At 38.6% G+C, this 27,913-nt stretch overlaps 1 protein-coding gene across 6 annotated transcripts in view; it reads right to left on the reverse strand.

Moving 5' to 3' along the window:
- Positions 1 to 27,913, reverse strand: part of SP140L (SP140 nuclear body protein like) — a 61,093-nt gene that overhangs the window by 14,269 nt on the left and 18,911 nt on the right. For 4 of the 6 annotated variants that reach the window (XM_074398905.1, XM_074398909.1, XM_074398908.1 and 1 more), the window contains 9 exons: positions 22,636 to 22,798; positions 21,439 to 21,607; positions 18,919 to 19,002; positions 16,417 to 16,545; positions 15,733 to 15,786; positions 8,979 to 9,044; positions 7,223 to 7,303; positions 3,700 to 3,774; positions 2,046 to 2,150 (listed from right to left, as the gene is read on the reverse strand). In XM_074398905.1, the coding sequence (XP_074255006.1) occupies positions 2,046 to 2,150; positions 3,700 to 3,774; positions 7,223 to 7,303; positions 8,979 to 9,044; positions 15,733 to 15,786; positions 16,417 to 16,545; positions 18,919 to 19,002; positions 21,439 to 21,607; positions 22,636 to 22,798 (926 nt within the window). Of the gene's footprint in view, positions 1 to 2,045; positions 2,151 to 3,699; positions 3,775 to 7,222; positions 7,304 to 8,978; positions 9,045 to 15,732; positions 15,787 to 16,416; positions 16,546 to 18,918; positions 19,003 to 21,438; positions 21,608 to 22,635; positions 22,799 to 22,886; positions 25,509 to 27,913 lie in introns of those variants that run through there. The other 2 variants (XM_074398907.1, XM_074398906.1) reach the window with 2 other exon arrangements.

Genomic DNA, 27,913 nt, shown 5'->3' on the forward strand with positions numbered 1-27,913 from the left:
CACAATTTGTGATCAAGATCAACAGTGGGAGGGTCTGGCTTTCCCTCTCAGATTTCAGAGGCCCCAAATCCAGCCTGAAAGTCCTCTCTAAGGACATTTCCTGGTGGTGGTGCACATTTCTTCCTCCTTTATCCATGAAATAAGTGATCGTTATCAAGAGCAACCTTTGAAAAGTGTTTCAGAAGCACTTACAGAAGGAAAAGCAAGTGATTCTGAGAGACGAGAGCATTCCAATTTGCTGTTGGATTCTGGGGTAGAGACCAGGCCTGCGTCTGCAGATGGCTCTGGGGGCAATGTGGAGTCAGAATCCTCACTTAGAGGTACAGTCTCAGATAGGTGTTCTGTGGCTCAGAAGGCCACACCAGCAACACGTGCACCTTCTATCACAACATTTTTCATTCAGTTTTATGGCATTATTGAACAGAGATTTTCTCATCTCTGCAACCATAGGTAGCTGATATTAAAAAATAATTATAAAATATTATCTAATAGAAAATTTAAGTTATATATAAAAGACAGTTACATGCTCAACACCATCAGCCATTAGGGAAATGCAAAGCAAAACCACAATGGGATACCACGTCACACCCACTAGGATGATCATAATAAAAAAGATAGACAATAACAAGTGTTGGCGAGTGTGTAGAGAAACAGGAGCCTTCATACATTTCTGGTGGGAATATAGAACAGTGCAGCCACTGTGGAAAGCACTTTGGTGTTTCCTCAGTAAGTTAAAAATAGAATTACTATTTGCTGCAGCAATTCCTCTCTTGAATATACACTCCAAAGAATTGAAATATGTTCACACCAAATTTGTTAAATGAATGTTCAAAATAGCATTGTTTATAGCAGCCAAAGAATGAACATAAACCAAGTTGATGAATGGATAAACAAAATGTGATATATCTATACAATTAAATATATTATTTATCAATAAAAGAAATGAAGTACCAATACATTCATTATGAATAAACTTTGAAAGCACCATACTCATTAAAAGCAGCCAGTCATGAAAGGGTATGTGTTACAGGATTCCATTTGTAGAAAATGTTTAGAATAGGCAAATTTATAGAACAGAACATTGATTAGCAGCACTCAGGGCTGGGCATTGAGGTAAGGTGGGAATGGGCATTGACTGCTAATTGACATGGGTTTTTCTTTAGTGGGGGGACAAATTGTTCTAAAATTAGATGATAATAATTGCTGTACAATCCTGTGAAAATACAAAAAATTCATTGATTGGCATACTCTAAGTGGTGAGTTGCATGATATGTGAACTATATTTCAGTAAAGCTGTTTAAAAATAATCACAGTGAAAACTTTTGTATTAATTGGTGCTCAAAGAGCCAAGTTAAGAGAGGTCTGAGATGAAGGTCATTCTGATAGACTTTATTAGCAAGTTTTATACTTTTCAATCACAAAATATTTTACATTAATTTGTAAAGTAGTTCTTACAGCTATATCATGAGGCAGGTGTTTAATTATTCTTCCCTCTCTTGGATGAGAAATTTCACTTTCAAAAAGGCCCCCTTCTCTACTCAGAATGGAACAGTCACTCCTGGCACAGCCAAGGCTGGAACTCAGGCTTCCTAATTTTAAAACCTGAGATTGGGTTTTAAAACCTAAGTTTTAAAACTAAAACTAGGTTTTAAAACCTAATTTTAAAACTTAAGTCAAGCACCCTGCTTTGGTAACAGCACTCCAGAAGGAAGAAAGAATATGAAGGTTGAGGCTGAGGGCCTCTTTGCTTTTCTGTCTGACTCAAGGTAAAATACGTAACATTTTCCATCTGTGAATTGATGTTCCTGCACTTCTCTTTGGTTCTTTGGTCACCCCGTGGACACTCCATTTGTGAGTGAGCATCTAATGGATGTGATGGATATGATTTTTTGAAGTCTGAAAATGTCATCTTAGGGATCCCTTCCTCCTTCCTTCGAGCCAATCTGGGGCCAAATACCTTGAATGATGTGTAATTCACATGGATAATTTCCCCACTAATTGTGATGCCTTCAGAGAGGAGCTGCAAATTGAAAAATAAAACTCACCTCGTTCCAATTTCTTCTTGTATAAAATCCCCTTTACCTCACCACAGGTCACCAGAAGTGCGGGATCCTCAAAATCCACAGTTTCATCTTTGTACCTTCTTGAAGCTGAAAGAGGATTTCTTCACTATATCTCACTTTGCAAAGTCACATCCCCCCTCCCCACTGAGGTAATTCCTATAAAGGCACAAAGAATGTTTAAGAAATTCTATTCCAAAAATCTCTAGAGTTTCAAAGTCTTTCTTCCAAGTGGCATTTTTGATACATAAATACAGAATGTGTACCCCAATTTCACATTTCAAACTTCATACAAAATAGAATGCTTTATCAGAGAAATTAGACTTCAGTAAAACTGTTTTAACTCCCAATGTAGTTCACGCCACTGATTCTTATATGACACTGAAACATACAGTTGTTGTAATTAGTTTGATGGGAGTTCTCCAGCTATGCTGTTTTGCTGCAGTTATGTAGCCAGAGATGAAGTGGGAGACCATAATCAGTCTTCCTATTTGAGCACTGACTGGTCAAGGAGGGAGAGATGAGATAACCTAATGGAGACAGTGTCTGCCTTCTATTGTTGTTCTCTGCCTTGCTCCATTTTTCCCTTCTATCAACTTTGTTCACTGCTGAGAGAGGAGCTCAGGGAGCTCTAGAATAATATGAAAATTGTACCTGGCAGTGGGTGGGAAACTAGGGACCTGATATCACAGAAGTAGGTGTGAAAGTTCTTCAAAGAAACTACAGGAGGATGAGCAGTGAATCCTGCCTTTCCAAACAGAGGTGGAGAGGCCATGATGGGCAGCAGGAGCTGTCCTTGATCTTGAGGCTGGATTTGAAAAAGGCAGACTATTTAGACTGGGATGAACTAATAAGGAAGGCCGAGGTGGGTGGATCATGAGGTCAAGAGATCGAGACCAGCGTGGCCAACATGTAGAAACCCTGTCTCTACTAAAAAAAAAAAAAAAAGAAAAAAGAAAAAGAAAAGAAAATTAGCTGAGCGTGGTGGTGTGCACCTGTAGTCCCAGCTACTCGAGAGGCTGAGGCAGGAGAATTGCTTGAACCTGGGAGGTGATGGTTGCAGTGAGCCAAGATTGCACCACTACACTCCAGTCTGGTGACAGAGTGAGACTTCATCTCAAAAAAAAAAAAAAAAGGTGGTTGGCCTAATTCACCCTCTAGCTCCCCAGATGAGGAAACCAAGTCAAAGAAGGCCAAATGATCGGCACAAGACCACACAGTCAGAGAAAAAAAAAGTCAGAAAGCCTTAGGGCACAGATCTCTAACCACAACTCTGGTTAACCTTTAGTATGCAACCTGTGGCTTTCTGTATAGCCAAAGGATGGTCAGCTAAATAACTTATGGGTTATACCCTTTATACAGCAATGGACTATCTCCAGCATTGAAATTTATCATTTCAGTGGAAGTAGCACTTTAGTGTCCCCAGGGCCACTGAGGTCCAGTTGTAAATGAATCACCAACTTACTTCCTTCTGTCCTTGACACATTTCAGAAAATGACAAAATTAGATACATTTCTCAATAGTTAGGACAACTCCATAAAACAATTAAGGAAATAGTTTTATTACTGAAAATACAGCATAAAGCATAGTAAATTAGATGTTTAGTTATTGAAACTGCATTCCCATTCTCTTTTTTTACCTCTTGATTGGACTCTTTTCTGTGGATCTCTGTCACTCTGAGTGAAGCGGGCTCTAGATCTGCCTCTCTTTCTCCCTGAGAAAGTAGAATAATATAATCACAGTCAATAGGGGGATCCAAGATGGCCAAATAGGAACAGCTCTGGATTGCAGTTCCCAGCAAAAATGCAGAGGATGAGTGATCACCGCATTTCCAAATGAATTTTTACTGCCCACAGACCAGAAGATTCCTGGGTGAAAAAGCACCACGAGTCTCCAGCGTGGCTGTTTCAGCCAGCGGAGCAGGTCTCTGCACAAAAACACACAAATCCGGGTGCTGTTTCAACTGGTGACTGGAACGTCTGGGTGACAGAGTCGCCCATTCAACTGAAAAAAAAGGGGCTGAAACAGGGAGCCAGGTGATCTAGCTCAGCTGGTCCCACCCACACAAAGACCAGCAGTCTGAAGCACTCCAGATTGAGAGTTTCACAGGAACCACAGCTGGACCCGGGATGGTCCAGCTTTATGGGGAGAAGGGTGTCCACCATTAACAAGGCAGTCCTCCATTACTGAGGCAATCTCTCATTACGGACACAGTCCGCCATTACCAAGGCAGTCCTAACTATACCCCTATAAACAAAATTGCAAGGAAATTCACACAGCAGCTGGGCTCAGCAACACCTCTGCTGGCAGACTGTGACTAGGCTACCTCCTCACTGGGCAGGGCATCTCTGAAAAAAGGCAGCAGAATGACAGAAACTTACAAATAAAGTCCTACCTTCCCAAGACAGAGCACCTGGGAAAAAAAAGGCAGTTATGAGTTCCACTGCAGCAGACTTAAACATACATGTCCAGCAGTTCTGAACAGAACAACAGAGCTCACAACTCAGCACTTGAGCTCCTATAAGGGACAGACTGTCTCCTCAAGCAGCTCCCCGACCCCCGTATAACCAAAGAGACACATCATAAAGGAGAGCTAAGGCTGACATCTGGCAGGTATCCTTCTGGGACAGAAATAACAGAAGAAAAAACTGGCAGCAATCCTTACTGTTCTATAGCCACTGCAGGTGATCCCTAGGCAAGCAGGGTCTGGAGTGGACCTCCAGCAGTCCTCCAGCAGAGGGGCTGACTGTTGGAAGGAAAATTAAGAAACAGAAAGAAATAACTTCTTTAGTAGAAACCGTACAAGCCAGAAGAGAGTGGTGGCCAATATTCAACATCCTTAAAGAAAAGAACTTTCAAACCAGAATTTCATATACAGCCAAACTAAGCCTCATAAGCAAAGAAGAAATAAAATCCTCTATGAACAAGCAATTGCTCAGAGATTTCATCACCACCAGGCCTGCTTTATAAGAGCTCCTGAAAGAAGCACTAAACATAGAAAGGAACAACCAGCACCAGCCACTCCAAAAATGTACCAAATGGTAAAGAGCATCGACACAATGAAGAAATCAACTAATGGGCAAAACAATCAGCTAGCATCAAAATGGCAGGATTAAATTTAGGCATAACAAAATTAACCTTAAATGTAAATGGGCTAAATGCCCCAATCAAAAGACACAGACTGGCAATTGAATAAAAAGAGAAAACCCATTGGTATGCTGTATCCAGGAAACCCATCTCACATGTAAGGATACACATAGGCTGAAAATAAAGGGATGGAGGACGATCTACCAAGCAAATAGAGAGAGAGAGAGAAAAAAAAAAAAAAACACCACCAGGAGTTGCAGTCCTAGTCTCTGATAAAATAGACTTTAAACCAAACAAAGATCAAAGGAGGCAAAGAAGGGCATTACATAATGGTAAAAGGATCAATGCAACAAGGAGAGCTAAATATATATATATATATATATATATATATATATATATATATTGGGCACAATCCTAAATATATACGTGCCCAATACAGGAGCACCCAGATATGTAAAGCAAGTTCTCAATGACCTGCAGTGAGACTTAGACTCCCACACAATACAGGAGCACCCAGATACAAAAAAAAAAAAATACAGGAGCACCCAGATACATAAAGCAAGTTCTCAATGACCTGCAATGAGACTTAGACTCCCACACAATAATAGTGGGAGATTTTAACACTCCTCTGTCAATATTAGACAGATCAACGAGACAGAAAATTGACAAGGCTATCCAGGACTTGAACCTGGACCAAGCAAACCTAATAGACATTTACAGAACTCTCCACTCCAAACCCACAGAATATACATTCTTCTCAGTGCCACATCACAACTACTCTAAAATTGACCACACTCCTCCGGAAATGCACAAGAATGGAAATCATAACAATCCTTTAGACCACAGTGTAATCAATAAATAATAATAAATCTTGGATTTATTGATATTTAGAAGGATTTTTTGTGTCTCTATCTCCTTCAGTTCTGTTCTGATCTTAGTAATTTCTTGTCTTCTGCTAGCTTTTGAGTTTTTTTGATCTTGCTCCTCTAGTTCTTTCAATTTTGACAATAGGGTGTCGATTTTAGATCTTTCCTTGCTTCTCATGAGGGCATTTATTGCTATAAGTTTTCCTCTAGACACTGCTTTAAATGTGTCCCAGAGATTCTGTTGTGTCTTCGTTCTTGTTGGTTTTGAAGAACATCTTTATATCTGCCTTCATTTTATTGTTTATCTAGTCAACATTCAAAAGCCAGTTGTTCAGTTTCCATGAACTGATTATGCCAGGTTCAGCCATTCACTCACATCCAAGTTGTAGAAGTAAAGCTCTATTTCCTTCAAAAGAAGTCAAGCTGTGATGCCTAACCCCTTACCTTCCCTTTCATCAACTCCCTTATGGTGAAGTTGATGAAAATGTCTCATGGAAGAAAGAGCTAATGATTGTGCATCAATCACTTGCAATGTCATTTCACAGCTCAGGCTAGACACTTTTACACTCTGATCTCACTCCTCTCTTTCACCTCCCCAATCCTGGATGGGACCAAGCCAACAGCTATGGAGTAGGGTAGGGCCAAGAGAAAATAAGAGAAGACACTAAGCATGTCGCCCCCAACTATACGTGTTCCAGACTAAGGCTTGCCCAGGCTGAAGGAGGCAAAGTACTTTAAACTGGGGAGGGCATTGGAATTTTAATACTTGGTCAGAAAGAATCCTCAACTACTGAAATGAGACTCTTATTGTTAAAAGGGAAGAGGAAAGTGATAGGGCTTGCTCAAGACAGGAAATAACTTATCTAGGAGGAGGACGTGAAAGGGCAGTGAGAGAATAAACAGGTATTTTGTTCACAATTTACCAGGTCCATACATTTTAATTACCCAATGATTTAAGGCAAAGGAATTTCCAGGAAAATCAGATAAAACACAGAGGAAAACAATTTTAGAACCTGGAAAGATAAGATCTGATATGAATACAAACAACTCACAACCCTGGCTTATAATGGGTTTGCTTTTTTTAAATTTCACTGCTCTCAAATTGACTAAGTTTGACTAGTAAACAATAAAGGATCTAGGCATCTGGAAAACTCAACAACATTTGCATTGACCCATAGGGCAAATGAAAAGTGGTACAAACCATCTTACCCCTAATCTTGAAAGGGCCTGGCAGATTCACATTCGCCTTCTTTTTACTGGAGACCAGCTGGCCATCAACTTTGCCATTACCTGGGGATAAGCAGGGGAAAATCTATTAACAGAACAGGGCAGAACAACAGCTGACCGGCTGGACCAAAAGCTAGTGAGGGAGTCCTGGGTTTGATTCTGGATGCCCTTTCTTCAGACAGTCAGACAAGGAACCTCAAGCAGGTATCCAGAGCATTTTCTGTTTTTAGGAGTGTTGACTTTTAAATCACATACAGGATTTAATTGTATATTGAAGTCTCTCAGAATTTGTCTATATGCACACAGACTTAAATGAAAATATCATAATGACTCAGTCCAAATAAATTTTTAATTTGAAAACACCCATTCTTGTTTTTGTTTTGTTTTGTTTTGTTTTGTTTTTTGAGGCAAGAGTCTTGCTCTGTCACCCAGGTTGGAGTGCAGTGGCAGTTTCTACTCACTGCAACCTCTGCCTCCCAGGTTCAAGTGATTCCCGTGACTCAGCCACCCCAGTAGCTGGGATTACAGGCGGTGACCACCACATGCAGCGAATTTTTGTATTTTCAGTAGAAACGGGATTTCATCATGGAGGCTGATCTCAAACTCCAACCTCAAGTGATCCACGCATCTCAGACTCACAAAGTGCTGGGATTACAGGCATAAGCCACCGCATCTGGCCAAAAATCCCTATTCTTAAAATAGATGCAACCACTTTTTTTTTTCTTTCCAAACAAAAATGTACATCCACAAACTGGGCAGACACTTAAACTGGCTAGAACAAAAGATACATAGATTGGTGAAAATTAACAATTTTCAATAGGACTCTAAAATCTAAAATCTTACTATATAGATGCACTGATTCAAAATTGAGCATCATTTGGAAAATAAGACTTAGCCTTCATTGACTAGGAGAAAGCAAATACTTAGACCATGACTAAAATAAATAATATACATAATTATGGAAAATTCAGAACATAAAATGTTCTAAAATATCATCATCTTTAGATAGCCCACAGATGAGGATGGTTATCTCCAGATAGTGTTTTGTTCAAAAATATTCTCCTAGAATTTTCTTTTTGCATATGTTATTTTTTTAAAGAAAACTTTTTCATTATAAAATTTGAAGATTTAAAAAATTTTAATATACACACTTACATTTAAATACCACAAATGAAAATATAAACATCATCTCTATTATACTGATCAAATGTAATCACTGCATGTATCTTTATAAACAAACTGCCGTTGATTTTTCTATATCTCTATATCCCTTTGTAGATGCAAACGAATAATTACATATGCCTGCATAAGGATTGATAGATACATAAAAACATACTTTCACAAGCATAAATTTCACATAAAATACAGTAATACATATATGTACATATATATTTTACAATTCCACACACATACACATAAACCTTGCTTTCTTCATTTAGCTCTCTTAGGAAGATTTTTCCAAATTAATAAAAATTTCTTGAGCTAGAAATAAAGTTATATTGAGGATAATAACACCTCCCTATTAACTGTGGACCTCCAGACTATCACATGCATGAGAAACCATTTTGTTGAGGCCATTGCATCCTCAGGCCTCTTTGTCACAGCCTGTTAGTTGACCTCCTAACCGATACAGGAGGTACAGAACTATCCTGGCCCTCAGGAGCTGCAGGCCTTCAGGAATACAACGGGCAGTGCCCTAATAAACTCAAAAGCTGTAACTGCTTCACTGCCTGCTTACCAGTCTGTTGGATTTTTTTCTGTGTTGTCCTTCTTATTCTGGTCCAGCAATGCCCCTTCTTTTTTCCTTCAAACCAAAGAGAATAAAGTTATATGCAGAGGAAAAAATATAATTCTCTGAGTTTCATTTGCCAGTAGCCTACAAGAATTTTTTCTAATACTTTGGTCCACTGGAATGGGGCAAACTATTTTATGATCAGCGTACTAGTGGAAAGTTGAGTACAGAGTTCTATATTAATTCTTCATGATCCTTGGGCCATGATCCTTGGGTTTGGGAGACTAGGAGATTACCTTCCTTGGAAACAAAATTTTTGATGGAAAATTAACTCTTGCTGCCACCATAACTGCTCTTGCTTGTTCCCTTTTCAAGTGTTTGTTGTGTAAATTCAAATGTGCACTGAGACGGTGTAGTCCTTGAAGCTGATGATGTATGGATAATATTCTCTATTGGAAGTTGGGAGATATTCTGAACTCCGATGTGAAGAGTTTTCATTATGTAATTACATAATTGTTACACAATGTCTATATAATTTCATTAAACAATCTCAGCGGTGTCTCCGCACTGCCAGCCCTCCTTCAGGCTGCAGAGCCGCTGACTCCAGAAAGCTAGTGTGACCCCAGAAACTCAAAAGTGTCATGAATCTGGCCATCTGGCCCATTTGCAGTCTGATGTGCCCTTTATCAGAAAAGTGACTCCACAACGCACTGATTTTCGGAATGTCCCTCATCTCTTCCTGTTCACACACCATGGGAGGGCAGGAGGCTCACTGAAGGGAGCAGTCCCCAGGAAGGGACCATCTTCTTCCTGGACAGTGACCAGGACAAAGGTGGTGGGGGATTGCGAGAGCTCTGTAGACCTATCTTGAAAATTCAGGGTTCTGTTGTGACCATTCCTAGGGATGATGTCTCATTCCTTCCCCTACCAGCCTGGTAAGCAAGCCTTCAGAGTGTCCAGGGGATTCAGATTCAACTCCAGACATGGTTAATAAAAATGCTTTTGCTCTATTTGTATCTAATTTTAGGATAGAAGATCTAAGTGAGAAAAGGAGATAATTAGCAGAAAAAGATGAAGGTGCAGCCACCGGAATGGTACAAACAGATTTTGTAGCAGTGAAGCAAGAGCAAACATTCAGACATCTAAGGTGAGAGCACCTCCAATCCTATGAGGTATGGAGAAAACAGAAGCATTAGTGATATCTGTCTTTCAGAATTACCCTGGAACCTTTGTCCAGAAGGAAAACACCCTGCTCCAGTGCTCTCACCACTGAGAAGGCTGAATCGGCTTCTCCAACCCTAAGAGACATGGAGGAAACAGGAGCATTGGTGATATCTGTCTTTCACAACTACCCTGGACCCTTCATCCAGAAAGAAAACACCCTGCTCCAGTGCTCCTGTCTCTGAGAATGCTGAGTCGACCTCTCTACACCAGCCATGAGACAGAAGGGGCTAGCCCCAGCTTCTGAGGTCCCACACAGAACCCACTAGACATCTTCCCCACCCCTATTCTCAGTCATTTGTTGGTGGGGGGTGACTGTTACCTGGTTGGTATCATGGACAAAGAGGACAGATTGGACAGACTGTCCTTAAGCAGTCCCCCCACATGCCCACCTCCTCCCACACACAAACACATCAAGGACTGGACCCCCACACACAAACACATCAAGGACTCGACACAATGAACAGAACTGGGAACAAGGCTTATGGCCAGCCAGGAGTCATGCAGGAGGCACTGTTCACCTTCCCCCTGACAAATGTATATCTCACTCAGGGAAGCTCAACAATGGTAAACACTTCCCTTTGGGAAGTACCTTGTGTGCCCTGGGGATTGTGTTTCTTGTTTGAAAGCCAGGCATTAACTTGGACCTTAGAGGTGGTCAGGCGGTCATAATGGATCTAAAGCATTCATGGTTTATGAAGTGTGTGTGTGTGTGTGTGTGTGTGTGTGTGTGTGTGTGTGTGTGTGTAGAGATGTGGTTTCACTATCTTGCCCAGGCCTTGTTTTTGGACTCCTGATCCTTCTGCCTTGGCCTCGCAAAGTGCTGAGATAATGAGTGAGCCACTGCAACTACATTTGCCATTTGTTCTTACAACATTTAACAAATGGAGTGAGTGGATTTGGACCCATGAGTCAGATTAATCAGAGTGGCTGATGGGGTGATGTCTTCATGAGGAAATTTGCCAGAAGCAAAAATGTAGAAAGAATTTGTTGAGAATATATTCTCCATGGCATCTCTATACTCATGGTATCAGGGTATCACCGCAAGGTTGTTTGAATAGCAAGCAGCCTTGGAAGATAGAAATCATGTAGTCTCCAGATTACAGGGCAGATTTATTTCCCGACCAGTATAAAGCGGAGACCATCTCCCTCCTTAGAAATTTTCCAGAGGACATGCCCCCAGAAGAGATTTGCTTAATATCCCCAGAGGAGAGTTGCTTAAATTTCATCTTAAAAGATAATGTTTAAAATACAGTGTGATACCTTCAGCTTTGTTCCATTTTTTTCAAGATTACTTTGACTATTTGGGTCTTTTATGGTTCTATACCAATTTTAGGATTCCTTTTTCCTATTTCTGTGAAAAATCTCATTGAAATTTTGATAGAGACTTTATTGACACTCTAGATCACTTTGGTTCATATGGATATTTTAACAATATTCTTCCAGTTTATGAACATGAGATGTCTTTCCATTTATTTGCATCTTTTTCAGTTTCTTTCATCAGTGTCATAGTTGTCAGTGTGCAAATATTTCACCCTGGTAAATTTGTTCCCATTTTATTCTTTTTGTTGCTATTGTAAATGGAATTGTTTTCTTTATTTCTTTTATGGATAGTTCATTGTTAGTGCATAGAAACCCAACTGATCTTAAAGCCTGCAACTTTACTGAATTCATTTATTAGTTCCAACAGTTTTGTGGTGGAGTCTGTAGGGTTTTCTATGCAGAAGATCATGTCACCTGGAAACAGAGACAATTTAACTTCTTTCCAATTTGGATGACTCTTTTTTTCTTGCCTAATTGCTCTGACTAGGACTTCCAGAAGTATGGTAAATACAAACGTCAAGAAGGGGCACTTAATCTTGACAAGGGTGCCAAGAATAAACAATGGGGAAAAGACAGTCTCTTCAATAAATGATGCTGAGAAAGCTGAATATCCACAAGCAAAAGAATGAAATTAGACACTTGGCTTACACCATATACAAAAATTAATTCAAAATAAATTAAAGGCTTAAATGTCAGGTATGAAACCATAAAATTCAAAGAATAAAACAGGGAAAAAGCCCCTTGATGTTGGTCTGGGCAATTATTTTTTAGATAAGACACCAGAAACACAGGCAACAAAAGCAAAAATAAGCAAGTGGAACTACATCACTCTAAAAAGGCTTTGTGCAGCAAAGGAGATGATTTTAAAAATGAAAAGGCAACCTATGGAATAGGAGAAAATATTTGCAAACCATATATTTGATAAGGGTTACTACCTAAAGTATATAAGGAATTCATGTAACTCAATAGTAAAAAAAAAACAAAAGAAAATCATGTCATAACCTGATTTAAAAATGAGCAAAGGATATGAAAAATGTTTTCCCGAAGAAGACATATAAATAACCAACGGGTTATAAGAAAGCACTCAACACCACCGATCATGAGAGAAATGTAACGCAAAACCGTAATGAAATACCACCTTACACCTATTGGGATAACCATTATCAAAAAGGCGACAGATAACAAATATCGGTGAGGGTGTGGAGAAAAGGAACCCTTGTATGCTGTAAGTGGGAATGTAAATTAGTATAGCCATTATGGAAAACAGTATGGAGGTTCCTCAAAAAATTAAAAATAGGAAACATATCATCCAGAAATCTCACTTTGGGGTATGTATCCACAGTAAATGAAACCAGTATCTCAAAGAGATATCTATACCCCCATGTTCATTGCAGCGTAATTCACAGTAGTTAAGACATAGGAACAACCTAAGTCTCCATCAACAGATGAATGGATAAAGAAATGTGGTTAAGACACATATCTGTGTATACTGGAAAACATAAAATGGTATTTCAAATGATGAAGATAAGAGTATTGGGGTTATTTCTCTTAATTACTATCTCGCATCATACACCAATAAATGAATTCCATGTGTGTTATAGATCTTATATATATATATTACATGACATATCTATGTACAACTATGTATAACATGGCTGGGACAGTTGAAGAAATTATATAATGATGTTCAGCATTTTCCCATCTCCACATAGACTTTAAATTAAGGATGACAGCATGAGGAAATGGAGCAAGAAACACAAAAATTATATACAATTACAAGTGACCGTCAAGGACTTTGAGAATCAGGGAGTCCAGGGATCCTGCTCTCGCCATTCCTTTCTCACCAGCTTTTTCCTATCCCATCTGAATGACAGCCTGCACACTGAATGGCCAGTCAGGAGAAAAATATATACACATCTCACTCCCCCACATGTACATCAGCAAGTCTATCAGTCATTCTCATTGGGCCAAATGTTTGGCATATCAGAATCTGTGATGTGAGAGGGCAAGAGATTACAGAATCCTGCTCTCTTGAACTTACAGTTCTCACCCTGGCCCGCTCTGTCATAACCAGCAAGTTGCATTTAATAAGATTCTAGCCAATCTGGTGATAACTAGATTGAAGATGCTGGTTACCTGCAACTCCTTTCCTCTACCTGTTGATGAATCAGCATAGCTACCTCTCCTCATCACACAAGAGCTGGGTTGCTGAGTTCTGGGAATGCAGAGATTTCTCAGTCTTCCTCCTTTTCCTCCCTAACCACTTTCCCCAGCTTCCTCCAAGGTGAATCATCTTCTAAAAATCTGTTCCTCCAGCCCTGCAGTAGTACTAAATCACAGGGGCTAGCTCAGTTTAGCCTTCCTCCTCTTTCTCTAACAATACACCTGACATCAGATTGCATCTGAAACATGGGTCAACATATGTGTATGACTGAACATGTTTCCTCAGGCTTGCAGCTCTGCTGCCAGAGAAGCTTTTTAGCAGCTAAGACCCAGATGTAGGCTGGGAAAGTGGGCTGGGTAAGAGGCAAGAAGCTTCCATGGCTAGCTTCTTAAGCACTGCATTTTTTTTAACCTCAAGACTATGCCATCTATAAGGTTCTCGTGCCTGAATTTATAATCCCCAAACCTCAATTTACGCTCTCCTCATGTAGTCCTCAAATGGTTCTCCTCTGTAGCACTTGCCCAGTATTACAGAGCAGAAGCTCACCACCCATGGGCCTTCTTCACTTTTAGTTTTACAATGAACAGTATGGAGTTTTTCTGTTAGCACTTATGACTTCAGAATCTGAATCAATCTTGCATACATTTAACGCTATCTTACAGATGAGGAAATGGAAATCAAAAGAGGCTAAATGGCTTAACGAAGGTTATACATCAGCTCTACTGAGACAGAGCCGAACTAGAACCCAGATACCTTGATTCCTATAAACGAGTACTCTTCCCACTGTCCTATGATACTTTCCAAAGCAACATTCTGGAAAAGAGAGAGATAGTGCCCATTTTCTGTGAATAGTGCTAATCAATTTTTGCATTATTTGAGAGCCAGAGCAAACGGGAAGAGATACTAAGTAATGGAGGTTAAGGGGCACTGTGGTTTGAGGCAAGCAATCAATTTTTCTTTTTAAGGATTCTCTAAACCTGCCATAATGGAAACATGAAGCAGTAACAGCCTAAGGGACAGAACACTTAGAAGCACAGAAAAAATGTGTCATTCAATCTACCTTTCACAGCTATGTTAGGTTAGCCTTGGGATGTTAAACCTGCCAAATTCCTGTTAATGTTGATATTTTGACTCCCTCTCATGAATCATGAATGTTCTTAATTGCAAGTGAAATGGTGAATCCTTTCAGAAGATTTTCAATGGACTTTGCCCAGATTCATTCAACCAATCTCTGTTACCTTCAAACTTTTCTTTTTAAGCTTCCTACATCTCACAGCCTTCATAAAAGTAAAGAGAGTTAAGACCTCACTCTGGATTAGCTTTGGCTTAAGAGAATGTTGTGGCTAATTTGATCTTCTACCTAGACCACTCAAGCTTTCTCTACATCAGCAATAAGACTGTTCCACTTTATCATTCAAGTGTTTACTGGAGTAGCACTTTTAATTTCCTTGAAGAACTTTTCCTTTGCAGTCATAAACTGGCCAATTATTTGCTGCAAGAGGCCTAGTTTTCAGCTGATCTCAGCTTTTTACATGGCTTTTTTTACTAAGTTTCATCACTTCTAGATTTTTATTTAAAAAGAGATACATGTGACTCTTCCTTTAACTCGAGCACTTACTGGCCATTGTAGGGTTATTAACTGAGTTATTTTCCATTTTTTAATGTAGGTCTTTTCTATCACACTATTTAAAATTCTTCCAGCCTCTTTCCATTGTCCAATTTCAAAGACACTACACTCCCACAGTTTCAGGAATATGTTATAGCCACACCCCACTGCCAAGTACCAAAATCGGTATGACTCTTAATTGCTGCCATAACAAACTACACAAATTTAGTGGTGTAAACAAAACACAAATATATCATCTTCCTGTCATGTCAGTGAGAAGTAGTACAAGGGTCTTACTGTCTACAGTCAAGCTGTCAGTAGGCCTGCATTCCGTTCTGGAGGCTGGAGAAGACAACCTTCCTTCTTGGAAGAAGGGACCAATAAAACTCTGGCATTAAAAACGTATTCTTAATACCAAAAGCAAGGACATTCTTATTTATTCTTACTTCTTTTCCTCTTGGGTTTTCCCAAAGCAGAATTTTTTCCAATATCCAGAGGATCTAGAAATAACAAGTGGTGGTGAGGAAATAGAAATTAAGAAATGAAAGTTACAGATTTTAGGACGATTCATACTATAGAAGGCTTGAGTTTATAAAGACGTTTGGAAAGTCATGCCTCTCATCCTTCTAGAAGCACCAAAAACCCATTGAACTGAGGATTAGGAGTCTAGGATGGGCCCTGGATCTTCTATCAAAAATACATGCTGGGCTAAGAAGACTAGACCTCCAGTCTTCCCTCCTGACAATTAAGTATGAGGATTAGTTGTCTTTTGGGTCAGGCCTTTCTAAGATGTAGCAAAGTGACACTGTTATCTACCAGCAGAAGTTCACTGGGGTATCTTGGGTTCCATGGAATATGGAGTGTGATTTAACATATTAATGCAATAAACAAGATAACTGCCACTTTCAAGAGCATCGTCCTATGGCATCATCCACATGTAATCAACATAGCCCATCTTGATAAATAAAACTTTATGATAATCTCTTGCCTCCCTGCTGTTCCCCAAGGTCTCGGGTGAAGCAAATGCAAAGAACAGGATACTGGGTGGACTGAAGCACCTGCCTCCACTCTTCCCAGGGTCTGCGGGGCCCACTGAGCCACCCCATCCCACGGCCCTCAGGCAGCCTTACCCATTTGGCCACATGCTTGGTCACTTTCCATATTTGCTTCTGGGCCTTCTGGGACTTCTTCTGAGACTTCTTCTGAGAAACACATGACACAAGGACCCTTCTTCTTTTCACGTGCTGGTCGCTCTGCTCCTGGGCCAAAATCGTGATTTATGAACACTTAATTTGCCCCGATGACCCTCTCTTCTACATTCTGGTTGTTACCCCTTTCTCTACTTTTCCTTTGAAATCTTCCTTCACTGCTTCTCTCTATGTTTGACTCTTCCTTTCAGTCTCCCTTTTTATCTCCCTCTGTCTTTTTTTCTTTATGAGAACTCTGTTTCTGTTTTGATTATGTTAAAGTTATAATTATTTGGTACATCACATCATTAGCAAGCTAGAAGCAAGCTCTTCTAATTCTCCTTCTTTAGTCATTTGGTGATCTAGTTAAACAGATACTAATGAAAACAAGACAATTATTTCATTTTTATTGTATTTTCTTATCTTCCAGTTATGTCAGTGAGAAGTGTGACACAGGTCTCACTGTCTAAACTCATGATGTAAGTAGGCCTTTATTCCTTTTCGGGGTCTGGAGAGGACAACCTATTTCCTTGCCTTTTCAGCTTCTAGAGGTTACCCATGTTCACTGGTTGACCTCTAGACAGTGACCAGAGAAGAGTTCCCAGTGCTGTCATGCTGCACACCAATATTCTGGGCTAAAATGAAGTCCTCTCTGGAAAAAAAAATACCTACTCCAATAATCACACCTGACACATAACAGAGCCATGCTCTCCCCAGGATTTGCACCTCATCCTCCTTTTCTCTCCTTTTATTTTTCTGTTTGCAGGCCTGAGAGTAAAAAAGAAAAAAAACAAAAAACAAAAAAGCTCTTATCATTCCAGAAAACACTAACGCTCTTCAAAAATCGGAAGAAATAACTGTTTCAGCTTGTCCTGATTGGCCCTTGACTGCTTACATCATTAACCACAGTTCTGAGAGCTAGCCCATCAGTGGCAGCTCTACACATCTGAAGGCCAGCCAATCAGCAGCAGCCCCCTCCAGAAAACCTGCACTGATGGCTAAATGCTAATCTATTCATAAATACTCCTGTTTCTGAAGGTCTGTAGTGCCTGCACTATGTTTCCTAAAGCTCTATATAAAATCAGCAGTTTCCTTATTTATAGATACTCCAGCTGGCACCCATGCCCGAACCTCCAAGCTCACATTGAACCCAGGCTGGTTGGCCTTTCCATGAGGATTCCACGTCTGACTTGCCACCACTTCCTCTAGTCATGGTATTATTTTTTTTTCTGCATCTTTCTGTCTGCATCAATTTTCCCATTTTTGTTTTATGTTTCTGCCTTTTTTATTAGATTTCCTGGGTATCACAGAGAACAAGGCTCTAGCTTAGAATGCTTGGTTGGTGGGTCAGGATGGGGGGTGGTGGTTCTTCCTTGCTCATTTGACCCTAGGCAAACTTCATAAGTGGTCTGTCCAGATTTCAGTTTCTTGGGTGCAAAATGGACAATAAGGAATACAAATCTCATGGCAGTCAGGAACATTCAACTCACAAGTGCCATGGAATAGACAATTTAATCAAAGTGAGCTGTTAATAACATGGTTATTTTTGTTGTCCTTTATGCCTTATTCACTCTGTCTTTCATTTCCCCTCCTTCCTTCTCTCTCTAAGTTCTATATCCAATCCACATCTGCACCACTTCCCCTCTGAGTCCCTCTACATGACTGCCTTTCTCTTTGACTATTCCTGCTCTTGATCAGCATCCCCACATTTAAATTGGTCCCCTCTTCTGCCATCAACAATTGTCTCCTGTGATATCATAAGAAATATATATTTGAGTCTTCATCCCTTGCTCCTGTCCAGAGCTACTAAAACCCTTGAAACATCTTTTTACTTTTATTACTTATATAGCAAGTAATAAAAGTGAAAAGAGCACTTCCTGTTATTCATAACAAGCTCCTCTCAACCAACCCTGAGTTTATGTTAAGGTAACCTTTGGAAAGCCTCTAAGGATGGGGCTCACAAATCTGCAGAGAATTGGAGAACTGCTTGGTGTGGGGAGATCCTCCACATGTTTGGTGTCAGAAGTGTTGAGATTGTGAGGGTACAGATACAACAGGAGCTTTTCTTCCCCTAAGGCTCTCCTCTTTGATGTTGACCATGGGCCATGGGCTGTGGTTCTTAACACTTCAAAGCTTCATACTGACCTCCTACAGGGACCTTTCTAGATCACAATTACTTCTAGGTAGTAGGCATCTGTAAGTCTGGCCTACTGACACACTTGGCTCTGATTCCCTCATGGTTATTAAGCCAATGATGTCTTGTCGTGGTCACTTCTCCAGGACCCTACATCTGGTTAGGAGCTCATGTAACTCCCTCCTTGACTTCTCCAAGGTCCTTCTGTGTGTCGTCCCTGATTCACAGTCTCCCCTCAGAACCTTGGGCCCTCCCTCATCTCCTTTTCCTCTCAGCAGATAAAAAAACAGTTTCTATTCTGTCATTTTTACCTCGTTTAAGACTTAGTTGGATGTCAGGCCTCTCTCTGTTTTCTTTTCCATCACTTTCTTGGAAACATAACATGCCTTGGATTGCTGAAGAGCAGGAGAGAGAAGAAAGCAATTAAAGATCTGTGAGAACCAGGGCCAACATCAGGAAACTGGCTTTTAGGAATTTCCAACCTTTGGGTAACTGAGAGCTCAGAGGGTTACACATGACTTAAACTTCTCCCATCATCTTCTGGGACAGCGAAGGGATAACCTCAATAATGAGCTTTTATGTGTCCTACACAGAAAAGGAACACTCAAGACTTAAGGATAAAGGAGAAATGGAAACATTGTAAGTTTTGTTACCCCCAAAATTGTTAGATGGCAGGGTAGGCATATATCAAGTGTAAGGAAGAAACCAAGGGATTTCCTGGAAAGATGGTCTCAGGTCCTAGAGAGACTCCATTGTAAAAGAGAAAACTGGTCAGGTGCAATGGCTCACACTTGTAATCAGAAAATTGTGGGAGGCCGATGCAGGAGCATCACCTGAGCTTAGGATTTTGAGACCAGCCTGGACCACATAGCAAGGTCTTATGTCTGAAAAAAATTAGCAAAAGTAGCCAGATGTGGTTGTGTGCACATGTGGTCCCTGTTACTTGGAAGGCTGAAGTGGGAGGACTGCTTGAGCCCAGGAAGTCAAGGTTGTAGTGAGCAGAGATAGCTCACTAGCCTGCCATCCAGTCTGGACAACAGAATGAGACCCTATCTTCAAAAACATAAATAAATTAAAGAGAAAACCCCAACAGCTAAAAATGGGGCTAGAAAACAGGAGAATGTTGGCTTAATTGGGTCAGAGAGGATGAATAGTTCCCAAATAAACATTACAGAGGACACAGGGGCAGCTTGTATGGTCTTCAGGGTCTGAGAATCAGCAGTATCTCCCTGAGGGTGGGTGGGCTGCTACGCTGGGTGGAGCAGTGCCCAGTGCTGCCCCAGGCAGGCAACAGTGAGCCTCAGTGCAGGTTACCCAAGCATAAGGAGTGCCAGAAACTAACACATGAGTTGTGGGCACTGAGGATAGGAAGAGGGATCCCCGAAGTCCATGGAGAGGAACAGAGCCTCTGAGAATGTAGGCAGTGAAGGTAGCACCATTCCCTCATCCCTACAGCCTGGACCATCCTGGCTACAAACATAACATTGACTTGAAATTCATACCTAGGTATTTGATTTCATTTTATTCACTTTCCGACTTGTGACAAAAATTATTTTATTTTAAATCTAGATAATGTTAGTATTGACACAAATCAATAAACCATACCATATATAACAGCTTAAACTTTTTTCTTGTTTATAAATCTGTAGTATTTCTTTATTGCCTAGTAAATAGACTTGAAATTCCTTAGCTCTGGATTCCAGACCATTCAATATCTTCCAATTATCTCTCTTAAGCCTCCTCCTGTACTGCTTCTCACACTCAGATTTTACCAAATCCAGTTTGTCCTGCTTTGCAAACATGCTTTCACACTTATATTCCAATTCCCATAGCATCCAACCTCTTCTGGGTGCATTTTTCTAGTAATGTCTCTATCTCTTGTTTGGGGAACTTAGTTGAGATCAATCTGTGAGGGGAATACAAGTTTTCCTGGCAAGTAAAATACAATAGAGGGCATCTTCTTTACTGTGTACCACTATAATAGTATAAATTATGCCTTCTCAGGAAAAAGCCAAGAATCAAACTTTTAGTTTGGTATAGCACCAAAAAATCGTCCATGTGAGAACAATCAGTTTTGTGATTATTTGATTAATGTTTCTTTTTCCCCTTGTGTGTAAAGGGTTATCAAAACCATCTATCCTTCACTAAAGGCAAAATAGACCCAAGGTTAATTTTCTTGCTGATTATTCTGGAAACCTAATAAAGGTAGACTTTTCCTGCTGTTACTGGGCAAACCCTGGGCTTAGAAATGACCCATGACTGTTTGGCTGGAACTACACATGAACTACAAATACCTGTGAGGAAGGAATGATTGTGTTCTTCCTTTAATTGATAACTCTTGTAACTCAGGTTGTCCCTGTGGCACCCTGAAAGCTATGACTATGGAGTTGTTACAAGAGATACAGACTCCTGCAGGCATGTGGTGCTAAGTAAAAGTGGATCCTGCACCACAGCTAAGCTGTCACTCAAGGCAGATAGTAGTCAATTTGCTGGACTGCTGTGTAGACCACTGCAAGGATGCCCACTAAAGAGAAGACGCAACTGATGCTGCCCCATTGGGGTCCTGTGTTTCTTATCTTCTAAGTAAATCTGATACCAGTACGGCTCTGGATGTCCTGTGAGTCTATGTGGCTAGTTATGCCCACCTCCATGAGTATGTTTTGCCATAGCCAAATACCATGAGCTTTGAGAAGGCTCGTGACACGTCTGTTGTGTTAACTACTGTATCCCTACTTGTCCAACACAATGTGTTACACATGGTAGGAGCTCAACATAAGCTTACTGAAAAAGTTGGCCCGGGAACTCAGAAGGTAGATAATGAACCTAATTACCATTTTTGAAGCTTTCATAAATGTGAATTAAATCGGGGTATTCATGCATGTTGACATTGCTGAACAGCGCTTCCAGAACTGACAGGTTAAATGTCTTCTCCAGTTCACTCAGAACATTGTACACCACTTTTTGTATGGGAACCAGGTTTCTACAAGAATCTTGAGAATCCTTTAAAAATAGCGAATGGAGAAAATACAAATACACATTTTTAAGTTACAGAAGAGCCATAGAAAGAAATTTTATGGTCACTGAATTTCAATTTATCTTCAGAGGTACATTCGCATGTAAAGTTTTCTAACTTTTATGTATTTCAATAGCCAGTAATGAAAAAAGTACATCCTTACTCTTAAAAAATATCCACTGATGAGTCTGATCTCCTCATACTGATTTACATTAGATACAAAAAGGAACAATTTTGAAGGATAACAGTGAGCTCAATGTCCTTTAACAGCCTGACTGATACATTTTTGGGATAGATGTAGCAGGCAATCAATGAGTGGCTGTTCTGTTGACTGGACAACCCCTGCTCTTCCCCCAAGACTGATCTGGCCTGAAGGGCTCAAGGAAACCAGGTACCATTCATCTCTTGCTGTGAACTTGGCCACGGAGGAAGTTTATTCATAGCCAGAGAAGACTCACTGCTCTGTATCTCCAACAGGGCCTATGGGTGGAATTTACCCATATTCCAAGACCCCAGAAATGCACCAAAAAAAAAAAAAAAAAAAAAAAGAAAAGAAAAAGAAAAGAGAGAAAGAAAACAAACGTGTTGGAGAAAGAATAACAAGCATCTATTCCCAAATTTGTCCACTTTAGATACCAGTTCCCTGTGGGTTTTAATGGTCTCAGATCTAGGTATTTTAAATTGATGTTAATTGAAATAAAATGCTCTGTCAATTACTATTTCAGTAAACAAACTCATCAAAATTATTTTTAAATTTTAGTTTATGTTATAGTGTATGAATTCTATAAAACATTGTGCATTTATGGAGAATACCTGTTTCTGTTCTAGTTTCTCCAGAGCCATTCACCCCAACTCCAGAGAGCACCATGGAACACCATTCCCTCAGCTGGGAGCAGGACCATCTCCAGTGATCTCTGATTATCCTCTTTTTTCTACTTTACAGGAGCACTTACAGAAATGCTTAAAAAATATGAAAGCATATCTGCCAGGTTGTGACATAATAAACTTTACTTACTTCAAACATTTTATCTGTAATGAGTTCACGATCATGGAGGCCCTCAAGGAATGGAAATGTCTTTTTTATTGCATTTGAAATCTCCAGCTTATATCTTTTGAAGTGCTTGAATAGAGTGTCATAGAGAAGCCCCTCATCTACATCCTGGTCTTCCATGAACATCCTAGGAAAAAAGGACACCATGTGAAAATGGTCATCAAGATTCTGAGATGTTTGTGGAGATTGTAAGATGAATCTAAATAAAATCTAACCTTGAAAATGTATCTTAACAACTGAGAGAAAAGAAATCTGATGAAATAAAAATAAGATGTCCCTCTCTAGTCTATAGCTTTAAGAAGGAAATACCATCATGTATCATAAAATTAATTCATAAATAATACAGTGTGGTTTAATAATGCTAACAATACCACATTATTGAGAATTTCATGAGAATATCAGTGACACCTCCTGGAACATTTGGTTCTGCTTTGTGTTAATATAAATTTGTCTATACTATTGTTATATATACAGTTAATCATTTTAGGCATCTGAATTTCAGAAATTGCTGCTGTTTCCTGTTAAAGCAATTTTAAAGCTGAGTCTCTAATTTCAGCTCTTAGTTGATCATGTTATTGCTTTGATAATGTTTTAATCAACATCTCAGTATTCCTAAATGTTATGAAAACTTAGGAGCTTTTTTTATCCAACCAGAAGAGAATTATTGGCACTTCCCAGTAGGCAACACGAAGCAGGACAAAATAATGTCACATTATTATGTTGAATTCCTGTAAAAAAAAAAAGAGGTTTCTGGTTAAAGATCAGTAAAATGTTAACAAAGGAATTAGATTCACAACGACAAGAGAATGGTGGAGGACAGTGAGCACATAAGAGATTTCAAATAAGATCTTGAAGACAGAAAGTGGTCAGAAAAGTGCTAGTTGCAATCAATAGTAGGTAGGGGATGCTCCCGGGGTTAGGAAAACAATCTTGGTGCCCTACAGAATTTGGAATAAACAGTGGAGATTTGAAGGGAGACACACAGCTAAAAACTGATTTGTTATTTGAAAAATGAACAAAGCAATGCATACACAGCCTGTCAATCTGCATACCGACCACCTGCAGCCAGGTAACCTCTGAGGGGCAACCACTGCTGTCATTTCTTCTGTCATATGTTAATACTGTCTGCTGTTGGATTTCATATAAATGGGTGAAATATATACATGTTTTTGTGTCTGCCTTCTTTTGCTTATTATCCATATTACTGTATTGAACAGTAGTTTGTTCATTTTTATTGTTGAGTGGTATTCCACTGTGTGAATCTACCACAATCTGCTTACTCATTTTTCTGTTGATGGACATTGGAGTGGATTCCAGTTTGAGACTAGTATAAATAAAACTGCCACTCTTGTGCAAGTCTTTTTGTGGAAGATGTTTGCATTTCTCTTGGGTAACTATGTAGGAGTGGAATTACTGGGTCATTGTGTAAGAGTACATTTAACCATTCCAGAACCTGCCAAACTGTTTTTCAAAGACTACTTTTCGAGTTTTAGCTATTCAAGTGTGCACAATGTGATATCTCATTTTAGTTTTAATTTGTATTTCTTTAATGATGAAATTATGTCAAGCACAGTTCCATGTGTTTACTGGCAATTTATTCATTTTTTTGGTGAAAAATGTTCAAATGTTTGGCCCATTTATATTACTAAATTTTCTTTTATTTATTAATGGGTAGGAGTTTTTTTTAATAGATTACGGATAGAAGTATATTGTCTGATTTGTGTATTGTAAATATTTTCCCCTCAGTCTGTAGTTTCCCTTTTATTTTCTTAATTATGTCTTTTGATGGGAAGAAATCTTTAATTTTGATGAAGTCCAATTTATTTATTTATTTATTTATTTATTTATTTTACGATTAATGACTTCAGTGTACTATCTACGAAGAATTTGCCACTCTAAGGTCATGAAAATATTCAAAAAGCAATTTACAATATAAGCATGGGTTTATATCTGTACTTCTCATGCCATAGCACTGATCTGTTTGTCTACCCTTATGCTGATACGATTTTGTCTTAAATATCATGGCTTAAAGAAAGTCTTGAAGTCAATTAGAAAAGCTTGTCTTGGACTTCCCAGATTCTTTGATTTGCCACATACCTTTCAAATCAACTTGTCAATTTCTGCAAGAAAAGCTTTCTGGATTTTTCTTGGGTTTGAATTGAAACTATAGATAAATATGGGGGAGCTGACAACAATATTGGCTTGCAATCTGTTAGCATCATATATTTCTCCATTTATTTAGATTAATTTTACCCAGCTGTGTTAATAGCTTTCAGCATAAAAATAAGCACAACTTTCATTAAAATGATTCCTATTTTATTCTCTCTGGTGCTACTTTAAATAATATTGCTTTTCAAATTCCTACCATTGTATGAAAATATAATCGGTTTGAAAAATATTAACCATATATTTATGGCATTGCTAGGGTCATGCACTAGTTCTAGTAAAGTATTTACAGATTTCCTTTATATTTTAAAGAAAATAATCATGTCATCAATGAATAAAAACAGATTCACTCTTTTTATCCCCAAATAACAATTATTTCTTTTTTTGGATCTTATTTCACTGGTCAGGAGTTTAAATACAATCTTGAAGAAAAGAAGTGAGAGACGACTCCCTTGCCTTATTTCCAATTTTAAGGAAAGAGCAACTAGAAAAGCACTAAATATGATGTTTGTTACATCTTTACACATATTCTTAGCTCTTTCCCTTTCTTTTCTTTCTCTCTCTCCTCTTTTTCTTTCTTTCTTCCTTTCTTTCTCTCTCTTCCTTCCTTCCTTCCTCCCTCCCTTCCTTCCTATCTTCCTTCTCTTCCCTTCCTCTCTCTCTTCTCTTCCCCTCTTCTCCCCTCCCCTTCTCCTCCCCTTCCCCTTCCCTCCCCTTTCCCTCCTCTCTTCCTTCCCCTTTCTCTTCTCTTTTCCCTCCCCTCCCTTACTCTCCCCTTGTCTTCCCTTTCCTTCCCATCTCTTCCCTTCCTTCTTTGAAGATTTCACTCTGCTGTCCAGGATGGAGTGCATCATAGCTCATGACAGCCTCACACTCCTGGGCTCAAGTAATAGTTCCACCTCAGCTTCCTCAATAGCTAGCACTACAGATGCATGTCACTATGTCCAGTTAATTTTTTATGTTATTTTTATATTTTGCAGACATAGGGTCTTGCTTTGTGGCCTAGGCTGGTCTTGAATACCTGGCTTCAAGTGATCCTCCCACCTTGGCCTCTCAAAGAGTTGGGATCACAGCTGTTAGCCACTGTGTTTTGCATTTCTACCTATTTCTAATTTGCTGAGAATTTTATCATGAACATATGCTGAATTTTATCAAATGCATCTACCAAGATATTCATATGATTTTCCTACCTATTTCTAATTTGCTAAGTTCCTATTTCCAATATGCTGGGAATTTTATCATGAACAGATGTTAAATTTTATCAGATGCATTAATGAGATATTAATATGTTTTTCTTTCTTTATTTTTTTATTTTATTTATTTTTTTATTACATTTTAGGTTTTGGGGTACATGTGATGAACATGCAAGATTGTTGCATAGGTACACTAAATCACATTGGTTGATTTCCAAAGCCTTCTCTTATGTAGAAACAAATAACCACAGATCAATAGACACTTGAGGAAATACTTCAATATTAGAAAGAAAGAATAGTATAAAAAAAAGAGAAAGAGAAAAAAGTTACCCCAGGAGAAACAGAGATATTGTGGGAGATGGGGGAAAATTCCAAATAGTAACTATTTAAATTAAAGCTTCAAATTATATCAACAAACTTAGAATGTTGAGCAGGGATGGTGATGAAAAACTGAGTTAAGAAATTTGTTTTAAGTATGGAAACAATATAGTGGAACAATATGGTTTCAGATTCAACTGTAACAATTACAGAAATACAGATTAAACAATGAATTTGAAAAGTTGAAGGTAACTACTGATTAAGTAAAATCAGACATTATAAAACCTATGAAACACTGAAAATAAAAATAAAGAGCAAACATAGTTTGCATTTTTAGATAGATAAAACAAGAAAAACAGTGAATTGTAAAAGGCAAAACAGAAAAAAGATTGAAAAATTATAACTCTGAATATGCATGAAAAAATGATACTGAAAGGCAATATTAATGATATTGAAAAGGCATCGTCAATATTGTTGATATTGATACTGTTTGGAATCAAAGAGAGAATCCAACTGAACACACAGTGACACAAAATATGTTGAAATGAAAAATATGCAACTTATCGTATGCAACTTTAAGTAAAACAAAAAGCAGAACAGTTCCCATTAATGTCAACTCAAAATTCAAGAAACAAATAATGGGAAAAATGTTTTGTGAGCATCGCAAAACAATTCATCCCTAGTTTTTTACTCTTTCCATGTATCAAAAATTGACAAAGTATACAGGTTCTACATAAATTAATAAGAAGGATTTATTATTTAATATTGTGACTTAAAAACAGAGGATCACATTATCAATATTTAGCATAATCTTGGCCACAAAAGTCTCAGCAAGTTACAATCAATAGAAGTGAAACAGATTGTATAATGAAAATAAATTTCTTAAGATTTTAGAAAACAAAGCACACTGTGTTGGGTAAAAGATGAAATAAAACTTGTAGCTACAGAATATTTAGAAACAAAAAGAAAGAGAAAAATAATGACAATGAGATTAAATAAGAGAAAAAATAGTTCAATATTAGAAAATCTCTATAATTTTACATCAATAAATGAAAGGAGAGGTATTTAAATATATTCACAAATGGTTTTAACAGAGAATTTGGTAAGTCTTAACAGCTAAACTCTATGTGAAATAAAAACTAACATAACATGAACTCTCTAATATCAGCAAATGTTATAGTAAATATGAATGATGAAGTTATTTAAATAGAAAACAATATCAGAATGTCTACCATTTCCACCATTATACATATATACACATATATATGTGCATGTGTGCAGGTATGTGTACAAATATATATATATATATATATATATATATATATATATATATTTCACATACACATATGCATATTTTGGAAGCTTTACCTAATGCGATAGGCTACAAAAATAAAACAATTAGTATAAATACTAAAATAGGGTACACTATTATATGTTCTACAATTACATACATAGAAAAACTAAAGACCTAATAAAATTCATGAAAAGTAGAAAATTAATTTGCCAAATGATATGGTTAGGTGCTGTGTCCCCACCCAAATCTCATGGCAAATTGTAATCCTCAC

The sequence above is a fragment of the Saimiri boliviensis genome, chromosome 5, assembly GCF_048565385.1.
Source record: "Saimiri boliviensis isolate mSaiBol1 chromosome 5, mSaiBol1.pri, whole genome shotgun sequence".
Taxonomy (NCBI): Eukaryota; Metazoa; Chordata; class Mammalia; order Primates; family Cebidae; genus Saimiri; species Saimiri boliviensis.